General features: G+C 39.9%; 1 protein-coding gene across 1 annotated transcript; it reads left to right on the top strand.

The window, feature by feature from the left end:
* Positions 1-5,759: 5,759 nt before the first annotated feature.
* On the top strand, positions 5,760-6,391 carry LOC141614571 (uncharacterized). Its single transcript, XM_074433317.1, has 2 exons — positions 5,760-6,186; positions 6,303-6,391. The coding sequence occupies exons 1-2, from the start codon at positions 5,760-5,762 to the stop codon at positions 6,389-6,391; spliced, it is 516 nt and encodes a 171-aa protein (XP_074289418.1).
* Positions 6,392-17,864: the final 11,473 nt, after the last annotated feature.

Raw genomic sequence — 17,864 nt, 5'->3', positions numbered from 1 at the left:
GATTGATTATCCACTAAACAATGCAGGAACTTAAATTTATGTGAATTGCAAAATGGGTATATTGTTTGGTTACCCCAATTCATATGAATTGGAAGCTCCCATGAATTTCAATTTCTCTACAATGGAGGAAGTTGCTTACCTAGGCCCCCCTAGGTAAGTTAGAATGCCTACATGAATTGCACTTCCTCCATGGCAACCAAACATTTTTTTACAATTCACATGAATTCCAAATTCACGTGTTTTATGATTTCCTAGGCAATACAAATTCCTATATGCAACCAAACGATCCCTGAATTTTTCAACAATTAGATTGTCTTTATATTTTTGATCATCGTAAAAATATTGCTTTCAGCGTTTGAACTTATTGAATTACTTTTTGGGCATTCATCAACATACTTACATTATGGGTATACTATATTCTTCACATTTTCTTTTTAAACTCGAAATTACAAAACTCTGACTGAAAAGTATAAAAAATAGAACATAAATACACAAGTATGTGTGATCCGGAAAACGTAAATAACATCACAATAAAATGGAGTGAATAAAATCTTCACATAGCAAAATTTGTAAGATTTGAGACAAGCCTCATTTTGTGATACACAATGTATAGAGTAAACTGAAAAGACTTAAAAGTTTATAAGTTAATTCTTAAAAACAAAATAACGAACGTTAATCTATTGAACCAGCCACCACACTAGCCGTTGCTTAAATAGGCTTTGAATTCTGCAATTACTGTTATATTATTTCCGCATATAACCAGATCGTCGACGTAGACAAGGACGTGTACCTCGCCAGAGGAGTTGAGCATGGAGAACAAAGAGTGGTCATATGGGCATTGAGTAAAACCGTAATCAATAAGGGCGGAGGCAAGTTTGGCATACCAACATCTTGGAGCCTGACGAAAACCATAAAGGGACTTTCGCAAACGACATACTTTTCCGTTGGTGGGAGTAGAGAACCCAGGGGGTGGTTTCATGTATACTTCTTCGTGAAGGTCGCCGTGAAGAAAAGCATTGTGGACGTCCATTTGATGGAGTGTCCATTGTTTGGCGGCGGCGATAGCGAGAAGTGTACGAACCGTTACAAGTTTTACTGTTGGCGCAAAGGTCTCATTATAATCAACGCCTTCTACTTGTCTGTTGCCCATTACGACCAATCGAGCTTTATAGCGTTCGATTGTCCCATCTGCATTGTACTTGATTTTGTATACCCATTTCGATCCAATTGCTTTCTTGTTTGGAGGAAGGGGTTCGAGAGTCCATGTATTATTCTTTTCAAGAGCCTCTATCTCGAGTTTCATTGCGTCTTGCCATTCCGACACCTGCATAGCTTCAGAAAAATTAAGAGGCTCGTAACTTTTGGTCACGGCCGACAGGAAAGCCTTGTGGTTAGGGGAAAATTTAGCGTCGTTAATAAAATGAGAAATAGGATGTTTAGTACCTGAAGATGTTGCTGATGCGAGTAGTAAGTGCGATGAGGGGCGGCCAGTTTTGACGAAGTCCTTGTGGAGAGAGTTGGGAAATTTTGGTCGGTGTCCACGGCCCATCTCCGTTTGAGTCGGGGCTTCGTTGGAGGTTGTTGTGGGGTCTGTAGAAATGTCCGTGGTAGGGATAGTGTTGTCGTGTGTAGAGGGGGTGTGGGCGTGTTTGGGGTGGCTGATTGGTTGGTGTTTTGGGCTTCGGTGGAGGTAGTTTGGGCTCCTGTTGCGGCTGGTGGCTGGATGACAAGAATGTCATCGATTGGGGTAAGGTCGTTTGGTGAAGAGGAGGTAGTGTCAACATCTCGAATAGCGATGGATTGAAACGGAAAGTTATTTTCAAGAAACAGAACATCGCGAGATTCAAAGTATCAACCAGTGTCGAGGTCGTAGACACGCCACCCTTTTTTTCCAAAAGGATAGCCAATAAAAACACATTTATGACTTCGGGAGGCAAACTTATCATTGGAACGATTGATATTTCGAGCATAGCATAGACACCCGAAAACGCGAATGTTCTCCATAGGTGGAGGTTGATTAAAAAGTTTTTCATAAGGGGTTTTACCATGTAACAGTTTTGTTGGAGTTCGATTTATTAAGTGAACAGCGGCAAGAACGCATTCGACCCAGAAAAATATTGGTAAATTGGCTTGAAATAAAAGGGCACGTGCCACATTTAAAATATGTCGATGTTTATGTTCCACACGACCATTTTGTTGGGGTGTGTCGACGTTAGAAGTTTGAAATAAAATGCTTTGTTTTGAAGAATTTGTCGAGACAAGTAAATTCAGTCCCGTTATCGCAGCGTAAAATTTTAATTTTCTTTTGAAATTGACGCTCAACCATAGCGAAAAAAATTTAATAAAGTTTGTTGCGTATCACTTTTATGTCGCAAAAGATAGACCCAGGTGGAGCGTGAAAAATCGTCAACAATTGTTAAAAAATATTGGGAGCCGCATGACCCATTTTCGGAGTATTTACCCCAAAGATCACAGTGTATTAAATCAAAAGGAGCAAAAGCATGACTGGAACTTATTGAAAAATGTTCTCGGGTTTGTTTTGCCCGAAGACAAATGTCACAATTTTTGGAAAGAAAAGTCGAACAAGTACTAGTATTCTTATTAATAAAAGGTAAAAAACTTGAAACGTTGGTGGAAGGGTGTCCCAACCTTCGATGCCATAGCTCAATCGTATCATTGGTGTTGACGGAAAAGACTTTCGGCTCAGTAGTTTGGACGCCTTTTAGGTAATATAGCCCCTCACGCTGCTCACCCGTACCAATCAGCATTTTCGAGGAACGGTCCTGTATTAAACAATTTTTTTGCGAAAATTGTATGGTTAAGGAGTCATCAATAAGTAAGCTAGAGACGGAAATGAGGTGACATTGTAAATTTGGTGCAAATAATACGTCTCTTAAAATTAGACGAGGGGATAATACAATGTCACCGCATTTAGTAGCTTGGGTGAACTCGCCATTAGGCAGTCCAACGGACAATGGGGCAATGCTACGAATATTAGAAAAAATGTGAGAGACATCCCGACATATGGTGGGATGCTCCTGTATCAATAATCCAAGATGAGAGAGGTATATTACCATTGAGACGATCATTAGAGGTGGCCTTGTGAGAGTTCCACAGATGCGTTAGAATACTCATTTCAGTGGGAGTAAAATTATTAATATCCAACATCTCACCAGCATTTGACGAGGAGGACGTCTGCCCTCCTACCATATGAGCACGCGGAACGGACCCTAAAACAGAGCCTTTGTCATGGCTGAATATCGAGCCATGACTTTTACTACATGTGAGCTAAAATGGCTCAAAGGCCTTCTTGGGTCTCTGGGCATTAATCATACACGCCCCATTCAACTCCATTGCGACAACCAATCCGCTTTACATATTGCCCGCAATCCGGTTTTCCACGAGCGCACGAAACACATTGAAATTGATTGCCATTTCATTCGTGACGAAATTCAAAATGGAACGATCTCCACTAGCTATATTCATACCAAACAACAACTTGCGGACATCTTTACGAAGGCTCTCGGACGCGGACCGTTCGATGAACTCCTCTCCAAGTTGGGCGTTACGGACCTTCACGCTCCAACTGGGGGGGGGGGGGTATTGAACCAGCCACCACACTAGCCGTTGCTAGCATCACGGCAGCTAGCCGTTGGCAGCCAGTCAATCAAGCAACCTTGATTGATCTCCTTCCCTCAATAAACAATATATCTAGCTGTTGAAATATTTGCCATATATTGGGCAATATTTAGTCTGTATAAATAGCATTGTATTCTTGGTATAAAAAACACAATTCAATCAATAAAATATAATTTGCAACCAAGTGAATATTTCTAATATAATCTCATTTGTTTTGTTTAGCTGTTTGCTTTTGACTACATAATCGAACTTGAATAAAATTTAAAGGTATATGACCGGATGTGAGAGTAAATCCAATAACATTCTCATTATTCCCAACCTACCGTATGAATCGATTTGAGTTCGAGATAACATCTGTTGGGACTTGAGAAATGATCAAATAAACATTTTTCTTAATTCTTAACTTATTACTAAAATAAAATGCACCTAAGAATAACTCTAACCTGAATTTATTTGTTCCAAACTAAAAAAAATATATGATACACGAACCAAATAATGACCCAAATCAAAATTGATTTCTTATTATCTCACAATGACTTGACCTAATGGACCAAAACCAATAACGATCCAATCTTTACTCCCAACATCTAACTAGTATAAAAGCTGGGTTCTTTCCTGGATTTCTATTGGTTACTTAAAATCAGCATTGGTGGGCCCCTACTAAATTATTGAGAATTAATTACTCTCTCTCCACATTTGCTGATATTTTGCTGTTAATTTCCGTCTTCAACAACAGTTGTTATTTATTCCGTGTTGTTATTTATTCCGTGTAAATATTATGACTAAAAAATAATGTCGACCCCTACCAAAATTTCATGAATTAATCGCTCTCGGAAATAGAGAAATAGAGAAATCCATATATCCAAAATTTCATGAATTGATCGGTCTAAATAAAGTCGAATGATTCTGGCTGCTAATACAAAAACGATATTGACTCTAAAATCGAAAAATTAAATAAAATTACATTATTACGAAATAAAATATTACAAGTTAGATAAATAAAATCTAAAAATCATAAAGTAAATTAAAGACAGATATACAAATTACAATCCGCTATATTCATCAAATGTTGGACGACCTTTACTTCCAATTTGTTTTGCTTTACATCAAAACGAGAGAAAAAAAACAATAATGTAAAAAATAATTAAAAAAAAACAAATAATTTAAACAAAAATGAAAAAATATGAAAGATCTCTCAGATCGGTATCATACCACTCATCATCGAGATTTAGTGAAAACTCGGTAACAATAACTAAATGCCGCCATACCACTTTTTGTGGGGTGGCATTTTAGTTAGCTGCCAATAGTAATCATACCTACCTCAAGGCTTCCATCTTTTATAAAACCTCAGAATGTCCCCCATTCATCATCGATAAAAACCTTTATAAAATCTCAGAATGTCCACAACTGTAACACAATAAACATCGGAATATATTATTATTAATACTGTAATTCAGTGAAAATACATACACAATAATGATATTAATCATCAACATTAATTATTAATTAAATTTAAGTAAATTAAAATTACAAATTATGTCCACAACTGTAACACAATAAGAATAACTGTAACATAATAAGAATCAGAATATTCAGAATATTAATATTAATACTGTAGTTCATTGAAAATACATACACAATAATGATATTAATTATTAACATTAATTATTAATTAAATTAAAGTAATTAAATTAAAATTAAAATTATAGATTATTAGTTAAATTATTAAATTACCACTCATTACACCAAAAAACCACTACTACCTCCACAATCCACAATCCACAATCCACAATCTCCCATTATCAATTAACTACCCCCACACTACCAAAAACTCAGTTTAAACTCCCTCTAATTATTAACATTAATTATTAATTAAATTAAAGTAATTAAATTAAAATTAAAATTATATATTATTAGTTATGTTATTAAATTACCACTCAGCACACCAAAAAACCACTACTACCTCCACAATCCACAATCCACAATCCACAATCTTCCATTATCAATTAACTACCCCCACACTACCAAAAACCCAGATTAAACTCCCTCCATATAATCTTCAGAACTCCCCAGCCATTTAATTCAAACAAAAAAAACACATTAACAAAATACATTCAACAATGGTACAACCGACCCAAAAAACGATTGTTGAAATTCAAGAAGGAGACTTTAATATATACATAGAAGCAAGGGTGATAATGAAATGGAAAAAAGACGAATGGAACAATCATGGAAAAGGGAATTTTCAGAAAGTTGAATTCTTATTGGTTGATGAAGAGAAAAATGTTATTCAAGGATTAATCACAAAATCACTTATCAAGAAATACGATGGAAAAATTCAAGAAGGGAAGACGTACAAAATAGAGAGATTCCAAACAGTCTGTAACCACGGATTCAACCTTGCAACAACACACAAGTGTCGGATCAGATTTGGTATGCAGACAACCATTGATGAAATAGAGTGTGGCTTAATTCCAAAGCATGGTTTTAAGTTTGTCTCTTTTGAAGATATCATTAGTAACAAACTAGAAGGAAGGCAACTAATAGGTATCATCATTAACAACTTAATTTTTTAAATGTCGTTTAATCTCATATTGAATATTTATCACAGTGAAATTGATATTTTATGTGCAATTTACTAAATAAATTTTATATTATTATAGATGTCATAGGAGGAGTAGAGGACTACAAAGCTGTCTTTGTACATAACAACTCCAAAAGAATGGCATTAGACTTGGCAAACCAAGAGTAAGACTCAATTATTTTCGATGTCAAAGTTGATTATTATAGATGTCAATTCAAAGTTGATTTCAAAAAAATGTCACATTACTTATCAAAACCATCCTTACCAAATTGCAGCGATACTCAATTATCATTTTGGATGTGGGGACTATACACAAAAGACGGTGAACATATAGCAACAAATCTTCGCTACAAGTCAGAGAAACCAATTATTGTTTTGCAATGCGTGGAAAGGGTAGTCACAAAAGGTAACGTCTACAATGCCAGTTCATTAAAATAAACGCTATTTTCCAGATTATAATAGTATTTGCTTATTAAAATTCACGCTAAATATTTGCTTATTTCATTCGAATTATAGGAGGACATATACGTCTATCAACTGTAGACGATGTGAGCAAGATTTATGTTAATCCGGAAATACCAGAGGCACATTATATGAGGACAAGGTGGGCACATGCAAAAAAAATAGATTTTTTTTAAACATAAAAACTGCATAAACAAGTTTACCTTATCTAACACACCAAATAATGCAGATTAAGAGCAAGGCCTGGTAGAAGTAAAGGAGTTGTTATTTCCGTGCGGGGAAGACGGTTACCGATAATTTCATTATAGACGGGTTCAGACTCGGTTGACTCGGGTTCGGACTCGGTTGACTCGGGTTCGGACTCGGGTTGGGACTCGGGTTCAGACTCGGGTTCAGACTCGGGTTCAGACTCGGGTTGGTGATTTCATCATTTGGGGTTGAATTTCTGGGTTTCAAACCCATAAATTAGTGTATCATATTGAGATGAACCCAGAAATTCAATTGTTAACCCATAAATTTTCAATTGTTAACCCAGAAATTCAATTGTTAACCCAGAAATTTTCAATTGTTAACCCAGAAATTCAATTATTAACCCAGAAATTCAATTGTTAACAATGAACACGAAAATTATGATTATCATTTTCGAATTAACAATGAACATGAAATAACAAATAAATCACATAATGTAATACTCCGTATTTATATGTCTTGGGGTACTCTATCGAGTAGCCCTTACTCTGTCGAGTATGGGCAAGTTGCGAAATAAAATAGTTTCTGACCTGTTGGGTACTCGATCGAGTAGCTGGGGTACTCGATCGAGTAAGGGGGTACTCGATCGAGTACCTTGGGTACTCGATCGAGTGTCCGGTTTACGGGGAGTTTTTCTCGGGTTTTGTTAATTATGCGATTAAGGTATTTAAACATATTCGTCATTGTTTTAATTCACTTTTACAAAACCTAAAACCTGTTTAAGAAAGAAAGCAGCCGCTTCATCTTCCTAATCGCATTCTTAGCAATTCCGGAGTTCGACGGTTCGATTTCGTGTCGTAGTTCGTATCGTTGGATTCCTTGCGTCGAGGGTAAGCTTTTAATACAATTTTTATAATGTTTTGTTGGGATTGATTAAACCCTAATTTAGAGATTGGGGGTTTTATGAGTAGTAAGTAATTGGTAGTCCTTATGTGCTATATGATAGGAGGAGGATTCGTAGAAGAGGCGTTTTGATACAGCTGTAGATACCGTCTGCTTGTTGTGCTTTCCAGGTAGGATTTCCTACTCAGTATTAGTCCCATAATGGGATATTGGTGATGTGTTGTAGTTAGTTGTTTGATATGACGATTGTGATTGTGATTGTGATTGTAATTGGTTGTCTATGGTTCTCGAGATGCGTTCTCGGCTGAGTGGGGTCACTTGCGGGAGTGACTTCACGCCCTAGTTTCGCCCTTCGTGGAACCCGCCACGGAAGGGGATGTGCACATTAATGGACAGGGTTATCGCTCGTACGATGAGCGGGGCTTAGGTGGGAACGACTGCGGTCCCCCACTGGCAGGGCTGGTCCAGTGGACAGTCAGTATTGAGATGATGGGAGTTGGTGGTGTGTGTGTGTGACAGTTCAGCTGTCTGTTATCTTATTATTGTTATCTATATTGATTGTGTGATTAGTACTGACCCCGGTGTTGTTTTGTAAACCTGCGGTGATCCATTCAGGGATGGTGAGCAGATATTGAGCAAGTATTGAGATGAGTACTGGGATAGCTGGGATGCCACGACAGAGGATAGGAGTCTTCCGCTGTAGCCTTAGTTTATTTTACATTTCAGTTAGAACAGTCGTTTGAGAATATTGTATCGTACTTTGGTTTGGTTTTGAGGATTGTATTTATTCATTAAACTATTTATAATAAACGTTGTTTCTGTTTTGTCTATTTGATTATCATACCTCGGGCGACCGAGATGGTGATGTCTTCATACCCGAGTGGTCCTGGTAAGGCACTTGGAGTATGGGGGTGTTACAAATGGTATCAGAGCGACGATCCTGAAACCTGTAACCAATGAACTTAATGAACATAGGGAGTCAATTAAAATGAACCCGGTTTAAAGGTTGTAGGAGCTAGTGCAAAGGCTTGGGAGACGTCCTAAAGTCGCGGGGGTCGCCCTACAACTTTGAACCGGTCACATGGGAAAGTGTTTGTCGAGTCATATGTGTGCTTGGTTAACTTGTTAACAATGTGATGAAGTGTGTGATTGTTGGATGTTGAAGGAGAAGTTGAGAATGTGAAAGAAAAGTAATATATGTGTAGACTTGATGTTGGAATAACATGTTGGATGTTTACAATGTGGCTTTAATAGCATGATGAATTGATCTTGTTGATAGTAGAATAGATGCGTAGCATATTTGTTATGATATCATGTGGTTTTATAAAGTTTAGCATGTTAGTATATGACGTAATATGCGAGTAGCTCTTACGTATTAGTGGTACTCGATCGAGTGAGACTGACTCGATCGGGTGGGTTTTTGGCGATTTTGAGTCCAGAATCAAGTTTTGGGGCACTCGATCGAGTAACTAGGGGTACTCGATCGAGTAGGGGGTCACTCGATCGAGTAGCCTAGATACTCGATCGAGTGTGTAGGAGATCAGAAGGTCTGTTTGGTTCTGGAGTTTGGGTACTCGATCGAGTACGTAGGGGCACTCGATCGAGTAGCCCGTTACTCGATCGAGTGTGTTTGGGAACTCGATCGAGTGGGTTCTGGGCATCGTGTTTTCGTGTTTTGAGGTTTAGTACGTGTGTTTATGTTTACCCCTTTCTTATATAGCTTCAAGATGCCGCCCAAGAGAACTGCTTTGTACGCGAGAGCTGAGCTTATGACCACAGATGACATCGTTAAGATGTTAGAGCACCAGGATGCTCTTACTGAGACCCTGAAGAGAGTGAATGAGGACAAGGATAAGAGTAAGGAGAAGGAGGTTGATCATTCGAAAATCAGCCTTTACATTGCGAGGTTTAACCCGAAAGAATACAAGGGAGTTGGGGAGCCTAATCTGTTTGGATAGTTGGTGAGAGAGAGATGGAGAACATCTTAGACTTGGTTCATTGCCCTGATGAGATGAGAGTGGAACAGTGCGTTCTATCCGAGGGAGGCAAAGCAGCGGGCAAGTGGTGGGATTCGGTGAAGGTGAGTGCTAAGGAGATATACACCAACCAAGGCTTACCTGCTATACCTTGGGAGGAGTTTCGTAGTAGGGTGTGAGGAAGGAGTTCGTGCTTAGGAGCATGTGAGGAGTAAGTTGAGGGAAGAGTTTGATAAGTTTAAGATGACCACGAGATGTCGGAGCCGAGTACTGCATACAGTTCAATGAGAAGTCCAGGTATCGAGGATATGGGTTTGAGTGAGGAGAACCTGGCATTGAGGTTTGAGAGAGGGTTGACTACCACGATTATGGATAAATTACCCGTGGGGATCCTTACCGATGTTAAGGAAGCTTATGAGAGCGCTGGAAGGGCTGAGAGGTTGGTGGAGATGGCTCAGGAGAGGTCAGGTGGTGAGAAGAGGAAGTCTGAGAGCGAGGGTGGTGGCCAATCGAATCACAAGAAAGGCAACCACAATCAGTCTAAGGGATTTTCTTCTGGGTCTGGGTTTAGTGCTGGGGCGTCCTTTGGGCGTGGCCGTGGGAGTGTGAGTAATAGCTGGGGAGTGACCTGCTTTGGTTGTGGTGGCGTAGGCCACAAGAGACATGAGTGCACGAGTGCACCTGGATCTTTTCAGAGACCTGCGCAGAGCTTTGCGAGCAGCAGACCGGCTGGATCATGGCCAAACCGGGAAGTCGAGTTACCAGAGTGGAGGCAACCGCAACGGCGGTAATTCTTATCGGAAGACACCGATGAACAACAACAACAACAATCAAGGGTCGGGTGCTAAGCCGACCGCATCACCAAGATCTTGTCCAGGGAGGTGGGCAGAAGACCAGTGGCAAGTTATTCATGATGGAGAAAAAGGCAGCTGAGGAAGATGCGCACGTTATCACCGGTACATTCCTTGTTAATGGTATTCCTACGTTTGTTTTGTTTGATTCGGGGGCTTCTCAGTCGTTTGTGTCTTCGAGTCATGTAAAACAGTTGGGTTTGAGAGTATATGAGTCCGTTAGGGAGCAAGTTTTCATACCTTCGGGTGAGTCTGTATCGTGTGGGAGGTTGTTTAGAGATGTATCTTTGATAGTTGGGCAAGTCGATTTCCCTGTGGACTTGCTAGAGTTTCCTTTTAATGGTTTTGAGATGATAGTTGGGATGGATTGGTTAGGAAAGTATAAAGCTAAGATAGACTGTCATCAAAAGAAAGTGTCCCTAAGAGGTCCTAAGGGTGTTAGTGTGTCTTACCGTGGGTTTCTAGTCAAACCCAAAGTTAAGTTGATTGCAGCTGTCACCTTGAAGTCGTATCTGAGGAAGGGATATCCTCTGATTTTGTGCCATGTGAGAGATGACCGGATAGAGAGCCCGGCAGTTGACGAGATACCAGTGGTGGGAGAGTTTGCAGATGTTTTCCCGGAGGAGATTCCGGGGTTGCCACCGAAGAGGGAGATAGATTTCACCGTAGAGTTGAAGCCAGGGACGGGGCCAATCTCTAAGGCACCGTACCGTATGGGTCCTAAGGAGATGGAGGAGCTTAGGAAGCAGTTGGATGATTTGATAGAGAAAGGATACATTAGACCAAGTGTATCGCCTTGGGGAGCACCAGTTCTTTTCGTGAAAAAGAAAGATGGGAGCTTGAGGCTGTGCAAAGATTACAGGGAGCTGAACCGTGTGACGATAAAGAACAAGTATCCTTTGCCAAGGATAGATGACCTGTTTGATCAGTTGAGCGGTGCAACGGTCTTTTCTAAGATTGATTTGAGGTCGGGGTACCATCAGGTGAAGATTAGAGAGATGGATATACCAAAGACAGCTTTCACGTCGAGGTATGGCCATTATGAGTATGTGGTGATGCCGTTTGGGTTGTCTAATGCGCCGGCAGTGTTTATGGATTTGATGAATAGGATCTTCAGACAGTTCTTGGACCAGTTTGTAGTAGTATTTATCGATGATATCTTAGTCTACTCTAAGACTAAGGAGGAGCATGAGGAGCATCTGAGGGTCGTGTTGCAGACCTTGAGGGATCATGAGTTGTATGCTAAGCTGTCCAAGTGTGAGTTCTGGTTAGAGAAAGTTGCTTTTCTGGGGCATGTAATCTCTAAAGATGGGGTAGCTGTGGATCCGGCGAAGATTGAGGCAGTGACAAAGTGGGAAGCACCGAAGAATGTTGCTGAGGTTAGGAGTTTCTTGGGTTTAGCTGGATACTACAGACGGTTCGTGAAAGATTTCTCCAAGATAGCTAGACCAATGACAGCGTTGATGAGGAAAGAGAACAGGTTTCGTTGGGATGAGAGTTGTGAGACGGCGTTCCAAACATTAAAGGAGCGTTTGACCACAGCTCCTGTCCTAGCATTGCCTGAAGGGAGCGAGAATTTCGAGGTTTATACAGATGCCTCGAAGAATGGGTTGGGATGTGTGTTGATGCAGAATGGTAAAGTGATTGCCTATGCTTCTAGGCAGTTGAAGCCTTATGAGGAGAACTACCCTACTCATGATCTGGAGTTGGGTGCAGTGGTGTTTGCTCTCAAGATTTGGAGGCATTACCTTTATGGAGCAATCTTTAAGGTATTTTCTGATCACAAGAGTCTCAAGTACATCTTCACGCAGAAGGAGTTGAACATGAGACAGAGGAGGTGGATGGAGTTGATTGGCGATTACGACATGGAGATCATCTACCATGAAGGGAAGGCCAATGTTGTTGCTGATGCTTTGAGTAGAAAGAGTGTACATTCCCTGTGTACAACTCTATCTTTGATGAGGCTGAGGGATGAGGTAGCAAGCTTTGGGATTCATATGATGCGAAAGGGGATGCCATGGGTGATATGACAGTACATCTGGAGTTTTATGATGATATTCGGGATAAGCAGGCTTTGGATCCTAAGATAGTTGAGTGGGGAGCTGGAGTAGAGAAAGGGACAGTGTCCCGGTTTTCTATTCATACAGATGGTAGTTTGAGGTTTGATGGTAGGTGGTGTGTTCCTAATGATGAGGAGTTGAAAAAGACGATCATGACAGAAGCGCATTGCACACCATATTCAGTTCATCCAGGTGGAGACAAGCTATACAAGGATTTGAAGAAAACGTTTTGGTGGCCTGGGATGAAGAAAGAGACAGCTGAGTTTGTGTCCCGTTGTTTGACTTGCCAAAGAGTAAAAGGGGGAACAAAGAAGACCACAAGGTAAGATTCAGTCTTTAGAGGTGCCTGAGTGGAAGTGGGAATCCATTTCCATGGATTTCATTGTGGGTTTGCCTAAGAGTCAACAAGGTAACAACATGATTTGGGTGATAGTGGATCGTCTGACCAAGTCAGCTCACTTTGTTCCAATGAAAGATACATGGACTAAGGCACAATTGGCTATGGCCTATCGAAAGAACGTGCTTAAGTTACATGGAGTCCCTAAGGACATAGTGTCTGACAGAGATGCGAGGTTTATATCGAGGTTTTGGAAAGAGTTGCAGAATCGTTGGGAACGACTTTGAAGATGAGTACAAAGATTTCATCCCGCGCGACAGAGCGAAGAGACCGAGAGAACAATCAAGACCCTTGAGGATATGTTGCGAGCTTGTGTGATGGATTTTGGTGGTAGCTGGGAGCAGAGGTTGGACTTGATAGAATTTTCTTACAACAACAAATGCCTATCACACCAAAAGTATTGGTATGGCACCGTTTGAGGCTTTGTATGGGAGGAGATGTAGGAGTCCAATCTGTTGGGACGATAGTCCGAGGCAAAGTGGTTTTAGGACCAGAGATGGTGCATGAGATGGTGGAACAGATTAAGATGATCAGGGAACGGATGAGAGCAGCCCAGGATCGACAAAAGAGTTATGCAGACCTACATCGTCGGGACATAGAGTTTCAAGTGGGGGACAAGGTTCTTCTGAAAGTGTCTCCGATGCGTGGAGTTATGAGATTTGGGAAGAAAGCATGGCAAGCTAAGTCGAAGTTTATAGGGCCTTATGAGATCTTAGAGCGAGTTGGGGAAGTTTCTTATCGTGCGGCTTTACCAGTGCGTTAGTTAGAGAGAGTGCATAATGTGTTTCATGTATCGCAGCTGCGGAAGTATGTGAGTGACCCGTCACATGTGTTGGAGGCAGAGAACTTAGAGCTGGATGAGTCTTTATCATACCTTGAGGTGCCTAAGAAGATCCTAGACCGAAAGGTTAGAAAGACCAGGAGTGGTGAGACAGTTTTGCTTAAGATCCTTTGGTCTAACCACGAGACCGAGGAAGCTACATGGGAGGCAGAGGATATCATGAAAGAGCGTTACCCTTTCCTTTTTGATCAGGTATGTATGGTTACGGGGACGTAACCTTGTTTCTTTTAGGGGGGTAGGAGATGATCGCGAGAGTTTTTAAGAGTTTTATACACCTTTTATATGTTGTGTCGGTATGTTTGTCGGGATAAGTTGGGGTTAGTATCATGTTTTACGTTGTGTTTTGTTTGACCTTCGAGTCGGGAGGCTTATGGAAGTACCTTTGTTTAGTAGTGGTTTGAACTTCGGGGACGAAGTTCCTTTTAAGGAGGGAAGACTGTAATACTCCGTATTTATATGTCTTGGGGTACTCTATCGAGTAGCCCTTACTCTGTCGAGTATGGGCAAGTTGCGAAATAAAATAGTTTCTGACCTGTTGGGTACTCGATCGAGTAGCTGGGGTACTCGATCGAGTAAGGGGGTACTCGATCGAGTACCTTGGGTACTCGATCGAGTGTCCGGTTTACGGGGAGTTTTTCTCGGGTTTTGTTAATTATGCGATTAAGGTATTTAAACATATTCGTCATTGTTTTAATTCACTTTTACAAAACCTAAAACCTGTTTAAGAAAGAAAGCAGCCGCTTCATCTTCCTAATCGCATTCTTAGCAATTCCCGGAGTTCAGACGGTCAGTTCGTGTCGTAGTTCGTATCGTTGGATTCCTTGCGTCGAGGGTAAGCTTTTAATACAATTTTTATAATGTTTTGTTGGGATTGATTAAACCCTAATTTAGAGATTGGGGGTTTTATGAGTAGTAAGTAATTGGTAGTCCTTATGTGCTATATGATAGGAGGAGGATTCGTAGAAGAGGCGTTTTTTGATACATTTGTAGATACCGTCAATCGCTTGTTGTGCTTTCCGGGTAGGATTTCCTACTCAGTATTAGTCCCATAATGGGATATTGGTGATGTGTTGTAGTTAGTTGTTTGATATGACGATTGTGATTGTGATTGTGATTGTAATTGGTTGTCTATGGTTCTCGAGATGCGTTCTCGGCTGAGTGGGGTCACTTGCGGGAGTGACTTCACGCCCTAGTTTCGCCCTTCGTGGAACCCGCCACGGAAGGGGATGTGCACATTAATGGACAGGGTTATCGCTCGTACGATGAGCGGGGATTAGGTGGGAACGGCTGCGGTCCCCCACGGCGTGGTGGGTCCAAAGGGATGTCAAGATTGAGATGATGGGAGTTGGTGGTGTGTGTGTGTGTGTGTGTGTGACAGTTCAAATTGTCTGTTATCTTATTATTGTTATCTATATTGATTGTGTGATTAGTCTTCGACCCGGTGTTGTTTTGTAAACTGCGGTGATCCATTCGGGGACGGTGAGCAGATATTGAGCAGGTATTGAGATGAGTACTGGGATAGCTGGGATGCCACGACAGAGGATAGGAGTCTTCCTTTGTAGCCTTAGTTTATTTTACATTTCGATTAGAAAATCGTTTGAGAATATTGTATCGTACTTTGGTTTGGTTTTGAGGATTGTATTTATTCATTAAACTATTTATAATAAACGTTGTTTCTGTTTTGTCTATTTGATTATCATACCTCGGGCGACCGAGATGGTGATGTCTTCATACCCGAGTGGTCCTGGTAAGGCACTTGGAGTATGGGGGTGTTACACATAAAGTAAACATGCACAAAATTTTCGAGTGATGCAACAATTTTTTTAGAAAAATCAAGATCCATAATCAATTAAACCATGATGGCTAAATCAATAAAACCATATCTTAAATTAAGCGAAAATATTGATAGTAAAAACTATAAATTCATAGATGAGTTTTAAGATAAAAATGGTCAGATCTACCAAAGCCTTCAACAAAAATCAAGCTATAATTTGAAAAATTATCAAGAAAAATTATAATTACCATGAAATCAACATAAACTTGAATAGTTAAACGAATATGAAGTTTACATACCGAGTTAAGCGAACTGATAATGGCAATAAACGACGGGAAACCAACGAACATAAAAAAATTTCATAATCAGTGATGAACGATCATAGACGGCGCAGATCTTCAAATTAAAAGTGTGGAGATTGATGTATTTTTTTCCGGGTTAAGGCAGATCTAAACGAGTAATACAAAGTTTAGATCTAAACTTTGAATAAGTTGCATATGAAGAGTTTAGTGAGAGGGGAGAGTGACGGCCGAAGAAATAGAAGTGTGGTAATAAGAGGGTTGGTGGGTTATTGCGAGTATATAAGGGACGGGTTATTAGGGTTTCAGTTATGGATCTAAATAATAGTTGGGCCATTGTCACCTATATTATTGCATTGGGTTGGGCTTTGTTTTATACTTATCAAAAATATGGCTCAATATTTTTCGGATGCCATCGGATATCGGACCCGTACATATATAATTTACATAAATACAACTATTTTTGTCTTATTTATATTTTTAATTATTATTCGTAATTAAAATATTAAATAACTTTCATTTTGTATATTAGTCATTAACATGGAAAAAATTTATTTAATGGCTATAACAAAAATAACTAATCTAATAGCCATTTCGTATATATTAGCTTCGACTAGATGACAAGCAAGACGAGTGACATCAGCTGTATCTGTGCAAATAGATCCTCAATATTCTACTCTAACCATGCCACTTACTTCCACCACCACAGGTATATAAAATGCCGTCTATTATAAATAAAATATTTAACAAACCGAGTATAAATTTTATTACTCTCTAAACTGGTGTTTATTGCATTACTTCACAGGTATCGATAGTCCACCAGATGTAGTCGAACGATTAGTAAGAGACTTATGTTCAACCTTTGGCGAATCATACGACGAATGTAGACCTTCAATACCAGAAAGTCAAGTAGCTGTCACCGGACATGGTAGGTGGTCATTTGCTTTACGCGGAGAATATTCCTTCGGCCAAGAAAATTAATCCTCCCAATTCATTAACGATGGTTATTTTGTTTTAAATTATTATTGAATACTATCTTAACAATTTGTATATAACAATCGTTATTGTTATTACGTGCTTTTATCATAACTCCGTTGTTTATAACATGACTACTTAGGTATCGATAGTCCACCAGATGTGGTGGAGCGATTAGTAAGAGATTTATGTTCAGCTTTTGGTGAATCTTATAATGACTTTAGTGGTTTAGTTTCTGAAAACCAAGAAGTATTCACTGGACGTGAAACGAGCTCATTTCGCTCATACAGAGAATGTTCCCGAAGTCAACAAAATCAATCTTCCCAGGGGAACGACGGAGGTCATTTTATTTTTTTGCTAATGATCGATGTATTATAACTTGATTTAAATAGCTATATAAATCAAACTATTTAACTTTTCCATATTGTTGTGACATTTAATGTTTCAGTACTCGAAGGATATTGGGATATTGGTGACCCAGAATACGAGTGCACAAAATGTAGAGCGCAAATGTGGTTTCAAGAAAGGAAAAAGAAAAAAAGGGTACTCGATGCCCTAAGTTCTCATTGTGTTGCTCTGATGGCAAAGTTAAGCTTCCATGGTTAAAAGAACCGTCTCAACTCCTAAAGTCTCTACTAAGTAGACAACATCCATTTAGTAAGCATTTTATTGAGAATATCTGGGCTTATAACGGGATGTTTTCTTTCACATCCATGGGTGGGAAGATTGATCATTCCGTCAATCAAGGTCGAGGTCCCTACACATTCAGGATGAGAGGCCAAAATATTCACCGAATAGGAAGTTTGTTGCCGTCCAACCGGAGCAACTCCTAAATTTTGTCAGTTATACATATATGACACAGAAGAAGAAGTTGAAAATCGGAAAAAAGCAATCAGGTATGTCATAGACAAGAC

The sequence above is a fragment of the Silene latifolia genome, chromosome 11, assembly GCF_048544455.1.
Source record: "Silene latifolia isolate original U9 population chromosome 11, ASM4854445v1, whole genome shotgun sequence".
In the NCBI taxonomy this organism is placed as follows: Eukaryota; Viridiplantae; Streptophyta; class Magnoliopsida; order Caryophyllales; family Caryophyllaceae; genus Silene; species Silene latifolia.
This window is presented reverse-complemented; position numbering and strand designations above follow the sequence as displayed.